Raw genomic sequence first — 22,661 nt, forward strand, 5'->3', positions numbered from 1 at the left:
CGCCTGAAGATTCTGTACCCCGGAATATTGAGCTGCCAGTCTTGCCCCTCCCTCAACCACGTCTCTGTGACAGCAACAATATCATACTCCCATGTGTTTATCAACACCTTCAGTTCATCCACCTTATTTGCAAGACTCCTTGCATTAAAATAGATGCCATCCAGCCTTGCTTTTACATATTTGCCCTGTCTTCCAAGCTGACTTGTTTTTTTCTCAATATTTGGCTGCACATCACCCCCTATTGTAGCTCCACTCTGTATCCCATCCCCCTGCCAAGTTAGTTTAAACCCCCCCCAACAGTGCTAGCAAACCTCCCCGCAAGGATATTTGTCCCGCTCTGGTTCAGATGCAACCCATCCGACTTGTACAAGTCCCACCTTCCCCAGAAGCAGGCCCAGTGATCCAGGAAACTGAAACCCTCCCTCCTGCACCAACTCTTTAGCCACGCATTCATCTGTTCTATCCTCCTATTTCTGTACTCACTAGCCCGTGGCACTGGGAGTAATCCAGAGATTACAACCTTTGAGGTCCTGCTCTTTAATCTGCTACCTAGCTCCCTAAATTCTTGATGCAGGACCTCATCTCCCTTCCTACCTATGTCGTTGGTCCCAATGTGGACCATGACCTCTGCCTGCTCACCCTCCCCCTGGAGAATGCCCTGAAGCTGCTCAGTGACATCCATGACCCTGGCACCAGGGAGGCAACAAACCATCCTGGAGTCACGTTTACGGCCACAGAAACGCCTGTCTGTTCCCCTTACGATAGAATCCCCTACCACTATAGCTCTTCCACTCTTTTTCCTCCTAGCCTGTGCAGCAGAGCTACCCCTGGTGCCAGGAAGTTGGCTGCTGCTGCCCTCCCCTGATAAGTCATCCCCCTCAACAATATCCAAAGCATTAGTAAATCATTCAACTCATTAAATACCCAGCTATTTGAAAATCAATGCAGATTACTGGTTATCAAAATAGAAAATTATAGTTCTTCTTGTGAGCATTGGCTGTATTTGGGTCTGGGATGGGTGAATGACCATTGATGGAACTGTTCCTGTTTTGGCTTCACAGTGAACGTATCCATTCCATTACTTTGAAGCCAGTATTATTCAGCAGTTACTTGCAAAGTCAGTTATATTTGGGTCAGTCACTTGCTACAGTGATTAGAGATGAGTGACTGGTGTATACCTTCATTGCTCATATTTCTAGGGATGAGCAAATACTTTTGATTTGGTTTGGGATCCAACACTTGCCATGTGAACTCCACAAGGCAAAAATAAAATAAAAGTACAAATCAAAGTTTTTCTTCTCAATGGTTGACCGCCTTCTCCAACTTCCTACGCCATGCCCTACATCCTCGCCTCCAATGCCAAGTGCAAGGGTCTAATGGAACTTTTCATCTCAAGGATCAAGACTAACTGCCTCAGCCGCAAACTCCTCCAATGCCCAGCCTCTCCCTCGTCTAGATACATATCGCTTTGCAACTTCTCCCTCATCTCCCCCCTCCCCCAGCCCTGATCAGGCTCATCTTGGGTCCTCCTTTGAGAATTCCTTCCCTGAACCTCCTCACCTTGCGACCTTCCGCCCCACTTTTAAAAATCGCCTCAAAACCTTTTCTGTCTGTTCTCTCATGTACAAAGCGCTTAGGAGCAATTTGTTATGTGATAGAAGTGCAAGGTGTTAGTATTGAAATCAATGGCAACGTGCAGTGAGACTAAAGGCCAGTGGTCAGCTCTACCATGCAAACAAGGAAGGACAATGAAGTGTCTCATATCTAGGACACAAGGACCAAGGGAAAGAGTTGGAACCTTGCTGGGTGAATGTAAAGAATCCCTGGATGAGCAGAGATCAATGGGCATAAAGCACATCATCTATTGGGTACAAATGGTTTGAGTTTATGGCTCTCACACTATCTGTTCTAAGTCAGTCAGACCAAGTGGGGAACAGATAGGAAGAAGGAAAGAAAACGGAAGGGGACAGAGTAAAGAGGAATGGATTTGTCCAACATGAGTTTCTAGTTGATCAATAATAAATCTGCCATTGTGGCCGTACATTACCAATGGATATCCTGCAGGTGGGGGAGTAGGAGGTACAATGGCGATATTACTGAAAGAGAAAACATATTCGGCAGTTTCAGTACTCTGTAGCAATATTGGAAAGCTGGTTTAATTGGCATATCACAAACAATAACAGCAACCTTTCAACAGTATCTTATGAGTCACACACCTCAGTTGCTGGCCACTCATACTGTGTTTTGTGGGAAGATTTGGAGCCAATCCTGACATTCATAAACATGGCTGCATGTAACCTTTGGCGTGTATCGATGTGATTTGTACCAAATCTGACTCACTGCCAGCATGTACTGGAAAATCATGGTGCAAAGTTTAGCACATCAATTAGAAGCTCTACCCAAAGGGGAGGATTCTTTTTAGACAAATAGACTGTTAGCTTCAAATATAGCGATAGTCTGAAATCTCCCAGCAACACAGACTTTCAAAGCAAGTTGGTTTGTTGATTAGAAATTAATAATGGAGTGTCAGCGTTTGAGTACGGTGTTTAACATCTTTTTGCTCACTCACCTGTTTTTTTGTCTTGTTAAATCTCCCCTGAAACTCATTTTACTACCCCACCCCCTAGCTCAAACAGGAATTGACAATGGAGAGAGATCAAGGATGCTCCAGGTACAAGGCAAACAAGGGGCTTAGCTAGCAGTAAGTGGAGTGAAAACACAGCACAACTTAAAGATCAGCCCATGGATGATGAAATGTTGCTGCTTGCCATCAACCAACTGACTGCATTGCTGGATATCAAAATGGAAAATTATAGAAGTGCGTAATACAGCATCTGCCATGTTCTTGCCCACTCACCCAACTTGTCTAAATCACATTGGAGCCTCTTTGCATCCTCCTCACAGCTCACATTCCACCCCAGCTTTGTGTCGACTGCAAACTTGGAAATGTTACATTTAGTTCCCCCATCCAAATCATTGCTATATATTGTGAATAGCTGGGGCCCAAGCACTGATCCCTGTGGTACCCCACTAGTCACTGCCTGCCACCCAGAAAAAGACCCATTTATTCCTACTTTCTGTTTCCTGTCTGTCAACCAATTTTCAATCCATGCCAATATATTCCCCCTAATCCCATGTGCTTTAATTTTGCACACTAACCTCTTGTGTGGGACTTTATCAAAAGCTTATAGAAGTTCTTTTTGTGAGTATTGGCCGTATTTTGGTCTGGGTTGCGCAAATAACCTATAAGAATCCCAAGAGTCCAGAAGAGAGGCCATAGTCTCAGGATAAGAGGTCGGCTATTTAGGGCTGAGATGAGGAGAAATTTCTTCACTCAGAGGGTTGTGAATCTTTGGAATTCTCTACCCCAGAGGGCTGTGGATGTTCAGTCATTGAATACATTCAAGACTGAGATTGATAGATGTTTGGACTCTTAAGGGAATCAAGGGATATGGGGATAGGACGGGAAAGTGGGTTGCGAGTGGAACTGAACACTGTGCAATCATCAGCGAACCTTATTTCTGACCATATGATGGAGGGAAGGTCATTGATGAAGCAGCTGAAGATGGTCGGGCCCAGGACACTGCCCTGAGGAACTCCTGCAATGTCCTGGGGCTGAGATGATTGGCCTCCAACAACCACTAACATCTTCCTTTGTGCTAGGTATGACTCCAGCCACTGGAGAGTTTGCCCCCTGATTCCAATTTTACAAGGGCTCCTTGGTGCCAAACTCAGTCAAATGCTGCCTTGATGTCAAGGGCAGTCACTCTCACCTCACCTCTGGAATTCAGCTCTTTTGTCCATGTTTGGACCATGGCTGTAATGGAATACTCTCCACTTGCCTGGATCAGTGCAGCTCCAACAACACTCAAGAAGCTCGACACCATCCAAGATAAAACAGCCCGCTTGATTGGCACCCCATCCACCACCCTAAACATTCACTCCCTTCACCACCGGCGCACTGTGGCTGCAGTGTGCACCATCCACAGGATGCACTGCAGCAACTCGCCAAGGCTTCTTCGACAGCACCTCCCAAACCCGCGACCTCTACCACCTAGAAGGACAAGAGCAGCAGGCACATGGGAACAACACCACCTGCACGTTCCCCTCCAAGTCACACACCATCCCGACTTGGAAATATATCGCCGTTCCTTCATTGTCCCTAGGTCAAAATCCTGGAACTCCCTTCCTAACAGCACTGTGGGAGAACCGTCACCACATGGACTGCAGCGGTTCAAGAAGGCGGCTCACCACCACCTTCTCGAGGGCAATTAGGGATGGGCAATAAATGCCGGCCTTGCCAGCGACGCCCACATCCCGTGAACGAATAAAAAAAAAGGTCTGGAGCCGAGTGGTCCTGGCGGAACCCAAACTGAGCATCGGTGAGCAGGTTATTGGTGACTAATGCCGCTTGATAGCACTGTTGACGACACCTTCCATCACTTTGCTGATGATTGAGAGTAGACTGATGGAGCAGTAATTGGCCGGATTGGATTTGTCCTGCTTTTTGTGGACAGGACATACCAGGACAATTTTCCACATTGTCGGGTAGATGCCAGTGTTGTAGCTGTACTGGAACAGCTTGGCTAGAGGCGCAGCTAGTTCTGGAGCACAAATCTTCAGCACTACAGCCGGGATGTTGTCGGGGCCCATAGCCTTTGCTGTATCCAGTGCACTCAGCCATTTCTTGATATCACATGGAGTGAATTGTATTGGCTGAAGACTAGCTTCTGTGATGGTGGGGATGTCGGGAGGAGGCCGAGAAGGATCATCCACTCGGCACTTCTGGCTGAAGATGGTTGCAAACGCTTCAGCCTTGTCTTTTGCACTCACGTGCTGGACTCTGCCCATCATTGAGGATGGGGATGTTAACAGAGCCTTCTCCTCCCATTAGTTGTTTAATTGTCCACCACCATTCACGACTGGAAGTGGCAGGACTGCAGAACTTTGATCTGATCCGTTGGTTGTGGAATCGCTTAGCTCTGTCTATAGCATGTTGCTTCCGCTGTTTAGCATGCATGTAGTCCTGAGTTGTAGCTTCACCAGGTTGGCACCTCATTTTTAGGTACGCCTGGTGCTGCTCCTGGCATGCTCTTCTACACTCCTCATTGAACCAGGGTTGGTCCCCTGGCTTGTTGGTAATGGTAGAGTGAGGAATATGCCAGGCCATGAGATTACAGATTGTGCTGGAATACAATTCTGCTGCTGCTGATGGCCCACAGCACCTCATGGATGCCCAGTTTTGAGCTGCTAGATCTGTTCTGAATCTACCCATTTAGCACGGTGGTAGTGCCACATAACACGTTGGATGGTATCCTCAGTACGAAGATGGGACTTCGTCGCCATGCGGACTGTGCGGTGGTCACTTCTACCAATACTGTCATGGACAGGTAGATTGGTGGGGAGGAGGTCAAGTAAGTTTCTCCCTCGTGTTGATGGTGCAAGAGGGAGGGATTCAAATTCCTGGGCCATTGGAACTGGTTCTGGGGGAGGTGGGACCAGTACAAATTGGACGGTCTGCATCTGGGCAGGACTGGAACCAATGTCCTAGGGGGAGTGTTTGCTCGTGCTGTTGGGGAGGGTTTAAACTAATGTGGCAGGGGGATGGGAACCGATGCAGGAAGTCAGTGGGTAGTAAAGTGGTGACAGAAACAAAAGGCAGTAAGGGAGAGTGTACAAAACATGACCGGACAGATGGTCTGAGAAAGCAGGGCAAAGACCAAGGGAAGTCTAGATTAAACTGCATTTATTTCAATGCAAGAAGTCTGATGGGCAAGGCAGATGAACTCAGGGCATGGATGGGTACATGGGACTGGGATGTTATAGCTGTTACTGAAACATGGCTAAGGGAGGGGCAGGACTGGCAGCTCAATGTTCCAGGGTACAGATGCTATAGGAAAGATAGAGCAGGAAGTAAGAGAGGAGGGGGAGTTGCGTTCTTGATTAGGGAGAACATCACGGCAGTAGTGAGAGGGGATATATCCGAGGGTTCGCCCACGGAGTCTATATGGGTAGAACTGAAAAATAAGAAGGGAGAGATCACTTTGATAGGATTGTACTACAGACCCCCAAATAGTCAACGGGAAATTGAGGAGCAAATATGTAAGGAGATTACAGACAGCTGCAAGAAAAATAGGGTGGTAATAGTAGGGGACTTTAACTTTCCCAACATTGACTGGGACAGCCATAGCATTTGGGGCTTGGATGGAGAGAAATTTGTTGTGGATGGCCCGACTAGAGAGAGAGCAAAACTTGACCTCCTCTTGGGAAATAAGGAAGGGCAGGTGACAGAAGTGTTAGTGAGGGATCACTTTGGGACCAGTGATCATAATTCCATTAGTTTTAAGATAGCTATGGAGAATGATAGGTCTGGCCCAAAAGTTAAAATTCTAAATTGGGGAAAGGCCAATTTTGATGGTATTAGACAGGAACTTTCAGAAGTTGATTGGGAGAGTCTGTTGGCAGGCAAAGGGACGTCTGGTAAGTGGGAGGCTTTCAAAAGTGTGTTAACCAGGGTTCAGGGTAAGCACATTCCTTATAAAGTGAAGGGCAAGGCTGGTAGAAGTAGGGAACCTTGGATGACTCGGGAGATTGAGGCCCTAGTCAAAAAGAAGAAGGAGGCATATGACATGCATGGACAGCTGGGATCAAGTGGATCCCTTGAAGAGTATAGAGATTGCCGGAGTAGAGTTAAGAGAGAAATCAGGAGGGCAAAAAGGGGACATGAGATTGCTTTGGCAGATAAGGCAAAGGAGAATCCAAAGAGCTTCTACAAATACATAAAGGGCAAAAGAGTAACTAGGGAGAGAGTAGGGCCTCTTAAGGATCAACAAGGTCATCTATGTGCGGAACCACAAGAGATGGGTGAGATCCTAAATGAATATTTCACATCGGTATTTACGGTTGAGAAAGGCATGGATGTTAGGGAACTTGGGGAAATAAATAGTGATGTCTTGAGGAGTGTACATATTACAGAGAGGGAGGTGCTGGAAGTCTTAACACGCATCAAAGTAGATAAATCTCCGGGACCTGATGAAATGTATCCCAGGACGTTATGGGAGGTTAGGGAGGAAATTGTGGGTCCCCTAGCAGGGATATTTGAATCATCGACAGCTACAGGTGAGGTGCCTGAAGATTGGAGGGTAGCAAATGTTGTGCCTTTGTTTAAGAAGGGAGGCAGGGAAAAGCCTGGGAACTACAGACCGGTGAGCCTGACATCTGTAGTGGGTAAGTTGTTAGAGGGTATTCTGAGAGACAGGATCTACAGGCATTTGGAGAGGCAGGGACTGATTAGGAACAGTCAGCATGGTTTTGTGAGTAGAAAATCATGTCTCACGAATTTGATTGAGTTTTTTGAAGGGGTAACCAAGAAGATAGATGAGGGCTGTGCAGTAGACGTGGTCTACATGGACTTTGTAACCGCAACATCGTCATCAAACCAGCGGACAAAGGAGGAGCCATAGTCATACAGAACAGAACAGACTATTGCAAAGAAGCATACCGACAACTGGACAACCAGGAACACTACAGACGGTTACCCGCAGATCCGACCAAAGAACACACCCACCAGCTCAACAAACTGATCAAGACCTTCGATCCAGACCTTCAAAGCATCCTACGCATTTTCATCCCACGTAATCCCCGCGTGGGAGACTTCTACTGCCTCCCAAAGATACACAAAGCCAACACACCCGGACGTCCCATCGTATCAGGCAACGGAACCCTGTGTGAGAACCTCTCTGGATACATCGAGGGCATCCTGAAACCCATCGTACAGGGAACCCCCAGCTTCTGTCGTGACACTACAGACTTCCTACAAAAACTCAGTACCCACGGACCAGTTGAACCAGGAACACTTCTCACCACGATGGACGTCTCGGCACTATACACCAGTATCCCCCACGATGACGGCATCGCTGCGACAGCATCAATACTCAACACCAACAACAGCCAATCTCCGGAAGCCATCCTACAACTCATCCGCTTCATCCTGGATCACAATGTCTTCACCTTCGATAACCAGTTCTTTACCCAAACACACGGAACAGCCATGGGGACCAAATTCGCACCCCAATACGCCAACATTTTCATGCACAAGTTCGAGCAGGACTTCTTCACTGCACAAGACCTCCAACCAACACTATACACCAGATACATCGACGACATTTTCTTTCTATGGACCCACGGCAAGGAATCACTAAAGAGACTACACGATAACATCAACAAGTTCCATCCCACCATCAAGCTCACCATGGACTACTCCTCAGAATCAGTTTCTTTCTTGGACACACGAATCTCCATCAAAGACGGGCACCTCAGCACCTCACTCTACCGCAAGCCCACGGACAACCTCACGATGCTCCACTTTTCCAGCTTCCACCCTAACCACGTCAAAGAGGCCATCCCCTATGGACAGGCCCTGCGAATACACAGGGTCTGCTCAGACGAGGAGGAACGCGATGGACACCTACAGACGCTGAAAGACGCCCTAGTAAGAACGGGATATGACGCTCGACTCATCGATCGACAGTTCCGACGGGCCACAGCAAAAAATCGCATAGACCTCCTCAGGAGACTAACACGGGACGCAACCAACAGAGTACCCTTTGTCGTCCAGTACTTCCCCGGAGCGGAGAAACTACGCCATGTTCTCCGCAGCCTTCAACATGTCATCAATGAGGACAAACACCTCGCTATGGCCATCCCCACACCTCCACTACTCGCCTTTAAACAGCCACCCAACCTCAAACAGACCATCGTTCGCAGCAAACTACCTAGCTTTCAAGAGAACAGCGTCCACGACGCCACACAACCCTGCCACGGTAACCTCTGCAAGACATGCCAGATCATCGACACAGATACCACCATCACACGAGATGACACCACCCACCAGGTGCATGGTTCATACTCCTGTGACTCAGCCAACGTTGTCTACCTCATACGTTGCAGGAAAGGATGCCCCAGAGCATGGTACATTGGCGAGACCATGCAGACGCTGCGACAACGGATGAACGGACACCGCGCAACAATCGCCAAACAGGAGGGTTCCCTCCCAGTCGGGGAACACTTCAGCAGTCATGGACATTCATCCACCGACCTTCGGGTAAGCGTACTCCAAGGCGGCCTTCGAGACACACGACAACGCAAAATCGTCGAGCAGAAATTGATAGCCAAGTTCCGCACCCATGAGGACGGCCTCAACCGGGATCTTGGGTTCATGTCACGCTACACGTTACCCCACCAGCGAACAAATGTTATCTGTTTTTAATATAATGGGTCATTTGCTGGCTCTCTCTGCCTTCCGGATGTTTCTGCCTCTCTCTGTGTTTTTTTTTCTCTGTTTTTTTTCCCTGTTTGTTTTTTTGTTGAATGTGTATTCGGAGGTTCTGCAGGTAACACCTCTCTGTCTGAACACGGTGATTGCCTTGGCAACGGGCAGTTGCAGGGGCAGTCTGTAAACACCATGTATTATTGTTCAATATGTATAAATGCGTAGGCTTCAAGGAGATCTTGAAACATTTGCCTGAGGAAGGAGAAAATCTCCGAAAGCTTGTGAATTTAAAATAAAATTGCTGGACTATAACTTGGTGTTGTAAAATTGTTTACATGGACTTTAGCAAAGCCTTTGACAAGGTACCGCATGGTAGGTTGTTACATAAGGTTAAATCTCACGGGATCCAAGGTGAGGTAGCCAATTGGATACAAAATTGGATTGACGACAGAAGACAGAGGGTGGTTGTAGAGGGTTGTTTTTCAAACTGGAGGCCTGTGACCAGCGGTGTGCCTCAGGGATCGGTGCTGGGTCCGCTGTTATTTGTTATTTATATTAATGATTTGGATGAGAATTTAGGAGGCATGGTTAGTAAGTTTGCAGATGACACCAAGATTGGTGGCATTGTGGACAGTGAAGAAGGTTATCTAGGATTGCAACGGGATCTTGATAAATTGGGCCAGTGGGCCGATGAATGGCAGATGGAGTTTAATTTAGATAAATGTGAGGTGATGCATTTTGGTAGATCGAATCAGGCCAGGACCTACTCCGTTAATGGTAGGGCGTTGGGGAGAGTTATAGAACAAAGAGATCTAGGAGTACAGGTTCATAGCTCCTTGAAAGTGGAGTCACAGGTGGATAGGGTGGTGAAGAAGGCATTCAGCATGCTTAGTTTCATTGGTCACAACATTGAATGCAGGAGTTGGGATGTCATGTTGAAATTGTACAAGACATTAGTAAGGCCACACTTGGAATACCGTGTACAGTTCTGGTCACCCTATTATAGAAAGGATATTATTAAACTAGAAAGAGTGCAGAAAAGATTTACTAGGATGCTACCGGGACTTGGTGGTTTGACTTATATGATGTGGAGATGCCGGTGATGGACTGGGGTTGACAATTGTAAACAATTTTACAACACCAAGTTATAGTCCAGCAATTTTATTTTAAATTCACAAGCTTTCGGAGGCTTCCTCCTTCCTCAGGTGAACGAAATGAAATCCTCGAAATGAGGACATTAGTGAACGAGATGGTTTTTCCGACAATCCGGTAGATTCATGGCCACCATTACTGATACTAGTATTTTAATTCCAGATTTCATTTAATTAATTGAATTTTAAATTCCCCAGCTGCCATGGCGGGATTTGAACTCATGACTCTAGATTATTAGTCCAGGCCTCTGGATTATTAGTCCAGTAACGTAACCACCATGCTACCATACCGACTTACAAGAATGTTGCCAGGGCTTGAAAATTGCAGCTACGAGGAGAGATTGGATAGGCTGGGATTGTTTTCCTTGGAGCAGAGGAGGCTGAGGGGAGACTTGATTGAAGTGTACAAAATTATGAGGGGCCCAGATAGAGTTGACAGGGAGTACTTGTTTCCCCTAGTGGAGAGTTCAAGAACTAGAGGACATAGATTTAAGCTGATTAGCGGAAGGATTAGAGGGGACATGAGGAAAAACTTTTTACCCAGGTGGGTGTATGGAATTCGCTGCTCGAATTGGTGGTCGAGGCAGGGACCCTCAACTCTTTTAAAAAGTACCTGGACCTGCACCTAAAGTGCTGTAAGCTGCAGGGCTACGGACCGGGTGCTGGAAAGTGGATTAGAATGGGTTGTTCTTCGAGCCGGGGCGGACACAATGGGCCGAATGGCCCCCTTCTGTGCTGTATCTTTTCTATGGTCCAATGGTTCTAAGTCTCTGGAGTGGGACTCGGACCCATAACCTTCTGACTCGAGAGTGCTACCACTCTTATGCTGACACTTTGTACTCTAACATAAAGGGGCAATGCTGCAAGATGAAGCTCCGAGTGTGTAATCTCGCGAGACAGGATCATGATTCAGTGACTGGCACTCCCATCTAGCAAGACTACAACCTGGGAGAGGAGCCTCACAAAATTACCTAAGTTTTGGTGAAATAGTTAAAAATCGTAAGCTGCCGATTAGATGGTTAGCTTCCCATTTAACTCCAATTCCTCTTCACAAGTCATACCCTGAATAGTGGGCAATTAGGGATGGGCAATAAATGTCGGCCTCGCCAGTGACACCCACATCCCATGAACGAATAAAAAAAAAGTTAGGAAGCCATGAAGGAGATTCCATTTTTCAAGTTACACTCTGACATGGCAAATTTCAGTGGAGGCACTTGAGTCTGTGAAACACAAGAACTGAATTCTTTTTTTCTATCAAATTAGTTCTTTAGTAAATGAGGGGAACAAGATGTAATGCAACACATTTCACAGATGAAATAAAAGAAAATAAATGCAAATTAATCATCTGGTACATTGTTTCAAAATTTTGTTTAGTTCACTTTAGTGATGAGTTCCAATTCTTTTTTGTAAAGCTTTGCACATTTTTAGACCTTTTTACTCCATCTTTAAAAGTTTCACTGGTATCTGCATCATTCACCAGCACAGGACACCAGGCATCCTGCTCTCACGACACTGCAGACATTTTTTCCCCTTAATTGGCCGTGGGTTTTTTAATCTTTTTTTTGGGTCTCCCAGGAGATCACATGGCTGTTAGTGGGTAGGGGGTGTCTAATCCTGATACTTCAGGCATCACGACTATGCGGGGCAGGCCTGATGGAGCAGCTGGTAAACAGCCTACAGCAGCGGAGCAGAAGCAGCTCTGAGGAAATTCCTGGCCCACGTCTCCATTTGGCTGCTTCCCCCAACAGCTCTGCCTAGACTGAGCCACATGGGAAATCTTAGATACAATTTACATCCTACAATTCTACAGTACATCACATTGGGAACACCCATTGCATTGCCTCCCCCGCCCTGTTCAAATTTAATCAGAAATCACACTCCTTTCACCTTTAGTGTAAAGTGCAAGATATAGTAATTATTGTAAATGTAAAATGGAGTAGTGTTGGGGCATCATGCCGTGAACAGGGAAGGATATCAAAGCAATGGACACAGTGCAGCGTAGAGTCACTAGACCGTTACCAGGGACAAGGACTCACAGCTATGAAGAGAAGTTAGTGCATCTTTCACTAAAGCTGTGAAGGTTAAGGGGAGATCTGACAGCTTTTCATCACTTTTCTTGACCTAGAATCATACAGCATAGAAGGAGGCCATTCGGCCCACCTTGCCTGTGCCGGCTCTTTGGAAGAGCTATCCAATTAGTCCCAATCCCCTGCTCTTTACCAATAACCCTGCAGATTTTTCCTTTTCAAGTATATATCCAATTCCCTTTTGAAAGTTATTGACTTTTAATACCGAATCTGCTTCTACCACCCTTTCAGGCAATGGATTCCAGATCATAACAACTCGCCGCATAAAAAAATTTCTTCTCACCTCCCCCCTGGTTTTTTTGCCAATTATCTTAAATCTGTGCCCTTTGCTTACCAACCCTCCCGCCAGTGGAAACAGTTTCTCCCTATCCACTCTATGAAAAACCTTTCAAAATTTTGAACACCTCTATTAAATCTCTCCTTAACCTTCTTTGCTCTAAGGAGGACAATCCCAGCTTCTCTAGTCTCCTCACATAACTGATGTCCCTCATCCCCGGTACCATTCCAGTAAATCTCCTCTGCACCCTTTCTAAGACCTCTACTATAAAGTAAATAGGGATAGCTTGCTTCCACTGGTCGGTAAGACGGTAACGAAAGGGCACAAATTTTAAATGATCACAAAAAGAAAAAAAAAGTGAAGGTAAGAAAAAATGTCTTTACACCGGGGTCGGTGGGGAGGGTTGGGGGTGGGGGTTAAAATGTGGAATTCTTTGCCACAAACTGTTGTTCAAGCACAGTCCATAAATTATTTTACAAAGGAATTAGATAAGCATTCAACCACATAGCCGCTCCATCACCAAGACCGCCTACTTCCACCTCTGTAACATTGCCCGTCTCCACTCCTGCCTCAGCTCATCTGCTGCTGAAACCCTCATCCATGCCTTTGTTATGTCCAGAATGGACTATTCCAATGCTCTCCTGGCTGGCCTCCCGTGTTCCACCCTCCATAAACTTGAGCTCATCCAAAACTCTGCTGCCCGTATCCTAACTCGCACCAAGTCCCATTCTCCCATCCCCCCTTTGCTCGCTGATTTACATTGGCTCCCGGTCCAGGAACGCCTCAATTTTAAAATTCTCATCCTTGTTTTCAAATCCCTCCATGGCCTCACCCCGCTCTATCTCTAACTTCCTCCAGCCCTACAACCCTCTGAGATCTCTGTGCTCCTCCAATTCTTGCCTCTTGCACACCCTTGCAATTTTAATCACTGTAACATTGGCAGCCGTGCCTTCAGCTGCCTAGGCCCTAAGTTCTGGAATTCCCTCCATAAATCTCTCCACCTCGCTACCCCTCTCTCCTCCTTTAAGGCGCTCCTTAAAACCTACCTCTTTGACCAAGCTTTTGGTCATATGTCCTAATATCTCCTTATGTGGCTTGGTGTGAAATTTTGTTTGATAATCACTCCTGTGAAGCGCCTTGGGACGTTTTACCACATTAAAGGCGCTATATAAATGCAAGTTGTTGATGTTGTTGTTGTTTGAAAATGATGAATATTAACGGATTTGGGAAGTGAACAGGAGAGTGGGATCAGACCAGATGAGATAAAAAAAGGATATAGGGAGTGAGCAGGGGGGTGAGATTAGACTGGGTGGGATATTAAAGGGTATGGGGAGTAAGCAGGAGAGTGGGATTAAACTGGGTGATTATTAAAGGGTATGTGAAGTGAGCAGGAGAGTGAAAAGGGACTGGGTTGGATATTAAAGGGTATAGGAAATGAGCAGGGAAGGGGGATTAGGCAGGGTTGGATATTGAAGGGAATGGGGAGTGAGCAGGAGGGTGGGATTCGACTGAATGGGATATTAACATACAAACATATGAACATACGAATTAAGAGCAGGAGCAGGCCATTCGGCCGCTCGAGCCTGCTCTGCCATTTGATAAGATCATGGCTGATCTGATTGTGACCTCAACCCTATTTTCCCGTCTACCTACTATAACCTTTGACTCCCTTGTTAATCAGGAATCCATCTGACTCAGACTTAAAATTATTCAATGACCCTGCCTCCACTGCTCTCTGGGGAAGGGAGTACCGCAGACTCACTACCCTCTGGGAGAAAAAAATTCTCCTCATTGTCTTAAATGGGAGACCCCTTATCTTTAAATTGTGTCCCCTAGTTCTCGTCTCTCCCACAAGGGGAAACATCCTCTCAGCATCTACCCCTTTAAGTCCCCTCAGGACCTTAAGTGTTTCAATAAGATCATCTCTCATTCTTCTAAACTCCAATATATACAGGTCCAACTTGTCCAACCTTTCCTCATAAGATAACCCCCTCATCCCAGGAATCAGTCGAGTGAACCTTCTCTGAACCGCCTCTAAAACAATTATGTCCTTTCTTAAATAAGGAGACCAAAACTGCACAGTATTCTAGATGTGGTCTCACCAATGCCCTGTACAACTGCAGCAAAACATCCCTACTTTAAATTCCATTCCCCTTGCAATAAATGACAACATTCCATTTGCCTTCCTAATCACTTGCTGTACCTGCATACTAACTTTTTGTGATTCATGTACCAGGACACCCAGATCCCTCTGTACCTCAGAGTTCTGCAGTCTCTCCATTTAAATAATATACTGCTTTTCTATTCCTCCTGCCTAAAAGTATGCGGAGTGAGTGGGAGAGTGAGATGATTCTCGGTGGGATATTAAAGGGTATGGGGAGTGAGCAGGAGTGGGATTAGACAGGATGGGTTATTAAAGGGTATGGGGAGTGAGCAGGAGTGGAATGAGACAGGATGGGTTATTAAAGGGTATGGGGAGTGAGCAGGAGTGGAATGAGACAGGATGGGTTATTAAAGGGTATGGGGAGTGAGCAGGAGTGGGATTAGACTGGGTTGGATATTGAACGTATGGGAAGTGAGCAGGAGAGTAGGATGAGACTGGGGGGGATATTAAAGGATATGGGAAGTGAGCAGGAGAATGGGATTAGACTGGGTTGGATTTTAAAGGGTATGGGAAGTGAGCGGGGAAGTGGGATTTTGAAGGGTATGGGAAGTGAGTGGGAGAATGGGATTAGACTGGGTTGGATTTTAAAGGGTATGGGGAGTGAGTGGGAGAATGGGATTAGACTGGGTTGGATATTAAAGGGTATGGGCAGTGAGTGGGAGAGTGGGATTAGATTGGGTGGGATATTAAAGGGTATGGGAAGTGAGCAGGAGAGTGGAATTAGACTGGGTGGGTTATTAAAGGGTATGGGGAGTGAGTGGGAGAGTGGGATTAGACTGGGTTGGATATTAAAGGGTATGGGGAGTGAGTGGGAGAGTGGGATTAGACTGGGTTGGATATTAAAGGGTATGGGGAATGAGTGGGAGAGTGGGATTAGACTGGGTGGCTCTTGTGAAGAAAAACACTGGCACTGGCTGTTGGACTGAATGATCTGATTCTGTGAAATTATTCTATGTTATAGGAACACAGGAACATAGGAATAGGAGTAGGCCATTCAGCCCCTCGAGCCCGCTCTGCCATTTGATAAGATCATGGCTGATCTGTGATCTAATTCCAGATACCTGTCTTTGGCCCATATCCCTTAATACCTTTGGTTCACAAAAAGCTATCTATCTCAGATTTAAAATTAGCAAATTATAATTATAATGCCTGTCTGAACAAAGGATATGTGGACAATGAGCTACTGAGCTCAAATGGGCGCTGACTGGGCAGAACAAGATGTCCACACCGAGGGAGGTTTGAAGGGATTCGCAAAATTTCACATGTTCCCCCCACTGAAGATTTATTGGAGTTATTAAAAATAACCCTGGTGTGACTGTGTTCTAAACAAGCTATGACCTCTCAAAATGGCTGCAGTCAGACACATGGCCAAAGGCCTGCAGCATTTGAAACTGGACACCTTTCCACAAGGGCAGACAGGGATTTTTTTTGAACAAAGCAGGGAGACAAGCAGTTGCATTCACGCCCTGAGGCAAGCCATCAGAAGTAATCCCACCTAAGGTGAACCATCAAGGAACATTCAGGAACAATGGAAAGCAGTTATGGAACTCATCAGTACAGATACCGGCCATTATGTAAATGGGCCAGAGATTGGGGTCCTTTGTCTTACGTTTTCGTGCTCAAATCAAACAATGGAGCAAGCTGATGAGGCACGAAAAAAACCTGATACCGGGAGGATATAACTGGGGCTTCCCAGAATCTCTCTCTCTCTTCTCTTCGCCTCTTGGCCCGGTGTCCTGTCTGCCTGCTAGCAACTAAGAAGGAAGGCCATCCAGTAAACCTCGCAACCACATGTCGACGGCAGCAGCAGTGCACAGGGGCCAGGCCTTTTCATCTGTTTCACCGGTGAGCATTAATTTTCTGGCCGCCACAAGACAACCTAGCTAGGTGTAAGGGTGGGAGTCAAAGGGGTATTGCTAAAATTGTGATTAGAATTTTCCCTCGATGTGTCCGTTTCTTCCACCCCGTTAAGTGTAAGACTGTATTGCATCCATAGCGATTTCTTTTATCTTCTGTATAATACTGTTTACCTTGTAGTTTTAGTTTTCTTATTAATAAAGATGAGTTTTCCTTGTACCAATCCACTGGTCTGTTTGTCTGTCCTTGTTACCGCCCGATAAGTCCTCAGCTCAGAATCAGGAAGGGGAAAGCGATTCGCAACCGCACAACGGGCAGGGCAGCTCAGGAAAAATATAACTGGCTGACCTATAATAAGCCCGAGAAACAGTAAAAACCCCTTACAGAAATGGCGAACCAGCCAGGAGCTGAGGCGAAAGTGTGTAACAAGGCAGACAGTGGTGCGGAGGAGGAATCCGCAATGGAGGAAAGGTTGTCTGCCTATGTGTGCGGCAAGGTAAATATCGCGAAAAAGTGGGTGGGCGATATGTTAAAGGCCGAGCATCCCATAGATGCAGCCATCCAGTGGACAGCGAGTAAACAGTATAAGAAGGGTATCGAGAAGGCGGTCTGGCTCTTGTGTTTTAAAAAGCTGGTCTTAGTACTCGACCGTGCTGTATCAGCGCGAGCAGCCAAGATTAAGCAGTTGACCCGAGAGTTGCAGGAAAAGACAGCAGTGGAAGAGAAAGGGGTAGCGGCGCTCCAGGCAATAAGCCAAGAAAGGGCGCAGATGGCAAGGGACCACCAGGCAAAGGTAGAGCGCCTGGAATACCAGATCGCTGAGCTCAAAAGTAGCGCTAGAGGTAGAATGGAACACCTGGAATACCAGGTCAGAGAGGCGAGAGGCAGTGAGGCTAGGTTAACGGATAAGATCCACAGCCTCACGCAAGAACTAAAAGAGCAAGGAGGAGAAAGTAGGCGAGGTAAAGGCAGCATATAAGCTGGCCTGCGCCCAGGGGTTTGAAGATGCAGATCATGGCCCCTGCAGGCAAGAAATAGAACGTTTGGGCATGGCCTTAGCGAGGGAGAAGGGCATGGTATGCCTCATTAGCCCGAAGGCGGGCCAGTCGGATTTTACCGGCAACCCAAGCAGGGAAGTCCCACAGGCAGCTCCCAGAACGACACTGGTTAGGGAACCAGAGGCTTCGCGGCCATCACCCATAGCCCTGAGTTTTCAGGAGGTCTGGCAGCAAGGGGGGCGGAGGATGAAGCATTCGGGGAGACCCAGCAAGCCCTGGTAGATAGACCAGGACCGGGACCAGTGTACCCCCTCCGACAACAGAGGTACGGCCTGCCCGCCGATGGCGAGGACCTAGGGGCCATCCAGAACCAGTTTGTAGTGCCGCATGGCACCCCACAGCTCAGGGCCATGGTTAGCCATATCCCTAAGCTTACAGTGGAGGGAGACCCCGCTCTACACTTCCGTGAGATAGAGCAGGCAGCGTGCGTTAATGACTGCGATGAAGCAGAACAAGCAAAAATGCTGCTGTTTTCTCTGGGTGGTGACCTCCTCCAAACCTTATCAGATGAGTGTAAAAGGGGGCAGAAAGATTACCAGGAATTAAGGGATGAGATATTGGAGGCCATGGGACTCAATGACGGGAGTCCGTTCGCCCGGGTGGAAAAAACGGTACAGCTTCCCGGGGAGTCCCCACAGGCTTTCGCAGACAGGCTGTGGCCAGTCTACCGGAGCGCATGCCCGGGAATGCCAGGGCGGGCATTCCTGGACAGAGATCAATCGGCCCACTGGCTCCGCTGTCTCATGACAAACTGCCTGCCCCAAATTCGAACTCGAGCTGCGGCCTGGTTTGACCCCCGTAGCCCCCAGACCACCGAGGAAACGGTGATCCACCAGCTCACGATAGCATTTAAAAATATCAGGGGTATTGAGACGCCCCAACCCAAGGGGAAAGTCCACGAGGTTAAATCAGGGGCCCAACATAAAAGGGAATGGCACCAGGAAGGGAATCTTCCCGCCCAGGCTAAGTTAAACTGCTACGGGTGCAGGAAGGACGGCCACTGGCGCAAAGATTGTAAAAACCCCTGGAAGGATACCAAGGGAAAGAATCCCACCGCCCCAGCCCAAAAGGCAGCGATGGGGGAGGCAGAGACAGGAATTGCCCCCGCTGCCATGGAGTCATTTTTTGAGGCCATGTGATCTTTTATGGCCAGCCAGGGAAAAATAGCAGCCACTACCGGTGTGGTAGCTCCCTCAGCCCCCCCTGACGTCGCCCCGAAATGACTAGAGCCCGCGCAGCCTGTCTACCTGTGTGCTCTCCGGTATGATGGATGGAAGAGACCGCTCGTGCAGATGGAGGTAGAGAAGGTTAAAGGGACTTATCTGCTGGATACGGGGGCATCATGCACCGTGATCCACGCAGCTAATCCCACCACCTCACCTCTGTCTAGCGGGGTTCACCGGCAAGGAACAGGCGGGAGCCTTCTCCAAGCCGCTCTCAGTCCGCCTGGGCCCACTCCAAACCAAGTGGACGTGTGTCCTGGTGAGGTGGGAAGCAGAAGGAGGAAAGGGGATCCTAGGGGCCGACTTCACCGTGGACCACGGGATCCTCGTGGATCTCCGCAACCATTGCCTTTGGGGAGCCGACACGGGTGAGGAGAATGGCGTGGTAATTATCCCAGGAAAAGAAGGGAAGGGAACCCTGTGTACTGTGAAGCCGAAAGGAGGTTATGACCTCGGGCTCATGGTGGAGGGTGTCCTGGAGGAATTTAAAGCAGTCATGCAGGCTCGCATGGCTGCGTTCGCCACGCACAAACATGACTGAGGGAGGGTCACCGGGTTTGAGGTCAGGGTAGACGGAGACCCCATGGCCCGGCCCCAGAAGCAGTATAACTTTCCTAGAGAAGCAGAGCCCGATATGGAGATGGCCATATCCTCGTTGGTGCAGCAGGGAGTGCTGAGGCCCATAGCCACCCATGTTAATTCTCCGCTTTGGCCGGTCAAGAAACCGGCCAATTCATGGAGAGCAATGGTGGACTATCGGGTGCTCAACAGCAATATCCCCGCGTGTGCCCCCACAGTGGCAGCAGTTGCCGACCTCATCGGAAGCATTCCAGCATCCGCGACTACGTTCACGGTGCTGGATATTTCGAATGGGTTTTGGTCGATCCCCTTGAGGAGGGAAGACCAGTATAAGTTCGTTTTTACTTTTAAAGGGCAACAGTATACTTGGAACTGTTTGCCGCAAGGTTTTCATAACAGCCCCAGCATCTTTCACCAGTGCATGGCGAGTAGTTTAAAGGAATTTAGCCAGCCCACCCAATTGGTGCAGTATGTAGTCGACCTGCTCTTGTTTACCGACTCAGTCGGGGAGCATGGCCCGCTACTGGCCGAATTGCTGGAGCTGCTGCAGAGTAAAGGGTTCAAGGTCAACCCGAAGAAGGCACAGATCGGCCGCCGGTAAGTTAAATTCCTGGGCCTGACCGTCCGCGCAGGGGAACGAGCCATAGACAAGGCTAGGAGGGAAGCGGTCCAAGAGCTACCGGTCCCCAGTACTGTGAGGGGTGTGAGGTCGTTCTTAGGGCTAACAGGGTACTGCAGAGATTTTATTGAGGATTATACGGCCACGGCAGCCCCTCTGCTCCAACTCCGACACAAGGGAGTGGAGTGGTCTTGGGATGAGGGGTGCCAGGCAGCATTTGTCCAGCTCAAGAGGGACCTGCAGGCCGCACCAGCCCTGGGAGCGATAGATGGAGTGAGAGAGTTCTTTCTGGAGGTAGCGGCCAGCGGGGATAATCTCTGTGCTGTGCTGCTCCAGGAACGGCACGGCAGGCTAAGACCCGTGGTCTACTCCTCCAGAGTACTCACTGACGTGGAAAAGAGCTACTCAATTTGCAAGCGGCACCTTTTGGCCACGTACTGGGCCATGAAAAGATCCTCGATCTTCACAGGCACCTCTCCTATCACCCTCCTCACACATCACACGCCCACCCAGATGCTTCTGGACGGGAGGATCAAAGATGGGACAGTCAGCAGTGCCCGCATTGCGCGCTGGACCCTCCTCCTTTCCCAGATGGATCTGAGGGTGAGGGGGCTTTGCGAGCCAAAGCTCGCGGCTAACATGGTATATCCTGGAACAGCCCATCAGTGTTCCATAGAAGGGGTGTGGGAGGCGAACATTGGTCTACGGGCTGGGATACATCCCACAGGCCGCGAGATCTATGTAGACGGTTCCAGCATGGTATCCGCTGGTGAACGTCTCACGGGATGTGGAGTCCATGACCCATCGGCTAACATTGCCTTGGCGATCAAGCTCCCCAGCACCATGAGCGCCCAGCAGGCTGAACTGTCCGCGGTGGTGTACGTGGTTACCCACCCCGAAATCTTCCCCACCCCATACACGATTTGTTCGGACAGTATGTTTACTTGCAACTCGTGCACGGAATACCTGGCCATCTGGTCCCGTCGAGGATATACCTCCGCCGACGGGAGGCCCTTAACAGTAAAACCCCTGCTGGAGAAAATCCTGGCAGCCGTGGTGGAGGAAGGCGAGGTCTTCATCCACAAAGTGAAGGCCCACTCCTCCACAGAACCCCGCAGCCAGGGCAACCAGCAAGCCGACACGCTGGCCAAGGAGGGTGCCCGCGCCGGCATTTTCTGGGACCCCTATGGGTCCGGGCCCGTGGCGGCAGTTAGAGGCAGGGGTGGGACCCAGAGGAGCTTAGGGGTAGCATTAGCCCCGGATCTTAAAACAGTCCAAGCCCAGGACCCTGTCCTGAAAACCGTCACTAGCGCAGTGAGCGAGGGTAGGAGGATAGAAGGCCCTTACGGCGCAGCAGCCCTCTCCATAAGAGAGGGCATGCTGTTCAAGGAAGGACAGTGGGTAGTACCCCAGCAGCACCGGAGGGAGTTCCTTCAACTGGCCCATGAAGGGCCGGGAGCAGGACACCCCGGGCCTGAGGCCACCTGGCGGCGGGTGGAACAGGCAGGATGGTGGCCAGGACTCCGGGAAGATGTCCGCGAGTTCTGCGCTAGCTGTCTTGTGTGCGCTGCAAATAACCCTGACCCCCAAAGAAGGAAGGTGCCCATGGGACACGTTAGGAGGGTAGTGGGACTATAGCAGTCGATCCAGATCGACTACATCGGGCCCCTACCCACCGCCCAGGGAGGCTACAAATACTGCCTCGTCCTGGTGGACGTGTTTTCCAAGTGGGTCGAGGCCTTCCCCTTTAGAAAAGCCACAGCATTAGGGACTGCAAGGAACTTTAGCAGTTAAGTTTGTAGCTTTAAGTTAAGATGTATAGGTTAATTATAAGGTGTGGAACTGTAGTGAAATTTTAAGATGGAACCGTTCCAGTGTTGTCTCCGTGAGCCGAGGTCGAGGGACCCGCTCACACTTCACCCGAGCCGGGAAGCCTATAGGGAGCCCGGCTAGATGTTCTTTATCTTTTACAGGGAATGTTCGGAGGAGTGATCCTGCTCGCCCTGTCTGGACTGAGCCTCGCGAGAAGGGGCGACACCGAGGACCACCACATCTTCGGATGCTCCGGAAAAACGGCGCCCCTAGCCCACGATGTGAGTGGCCTACGCGAGGCGGATGAAATCGCCTTGTATACTCACGAGGGGAGCTGGCCCGGATGGCTGGGGTCAAATTCGACCCAGTACTTGAGCCAGACCGGTTTTTCATACAGGGAGACCTCCCTCCAATGCCCGAGGATACGAATTGTCACCCCAAGGATTAGCGTCACCGTGGGAAAAGGAATATGTTTGTCATGTAAAGGCAACGTTCCCCTGGATAGGTGGTGGTGGCTTAGAAAATTAAGTAAGGATATGGGGAACCCCAGGGTAGAGTGGGAG

General features: G+C 48.7%; 1 protein-coding gene across 1 annotated transcript in view; it reads right to left on the reverse strand.

Moving 5' to 3' along the window:
* The window catches only part of sytl3 (synaptotagmin-like 3), a 224,266-nt gene that overhangs the window by 148,318 nt on the left and 53,287 nt on the right, over window positions 1-22,661 (reverse strand). Inside the window, exon 8 of the mRNA XM_067989558.1 lies at window positions 2,048-2,096. Coding sequence (XP_067845659.1) covers window positions 2,048-2,096 — 49 coding nt within the window. The remainder of the gene's footprint in view (window positions 1-2,047; window positions 2,097-22,661) is intronic.

This window comes from Heptranchias perlo, chromosome 8, assembly GCF_035084215.1.
Source record: "Heptranchias perlo isolate sHepPer1 chromosome 8, sHepPer1.hap1, whole genome shotgun sequence".
NCBI classification, from domain to species: Eukaryota; Metazoa; Chordata; class Chondrichthyes; order Hexanchiformes; family Hexanchidae; genus Heptranchias; species Heptranchias perlo.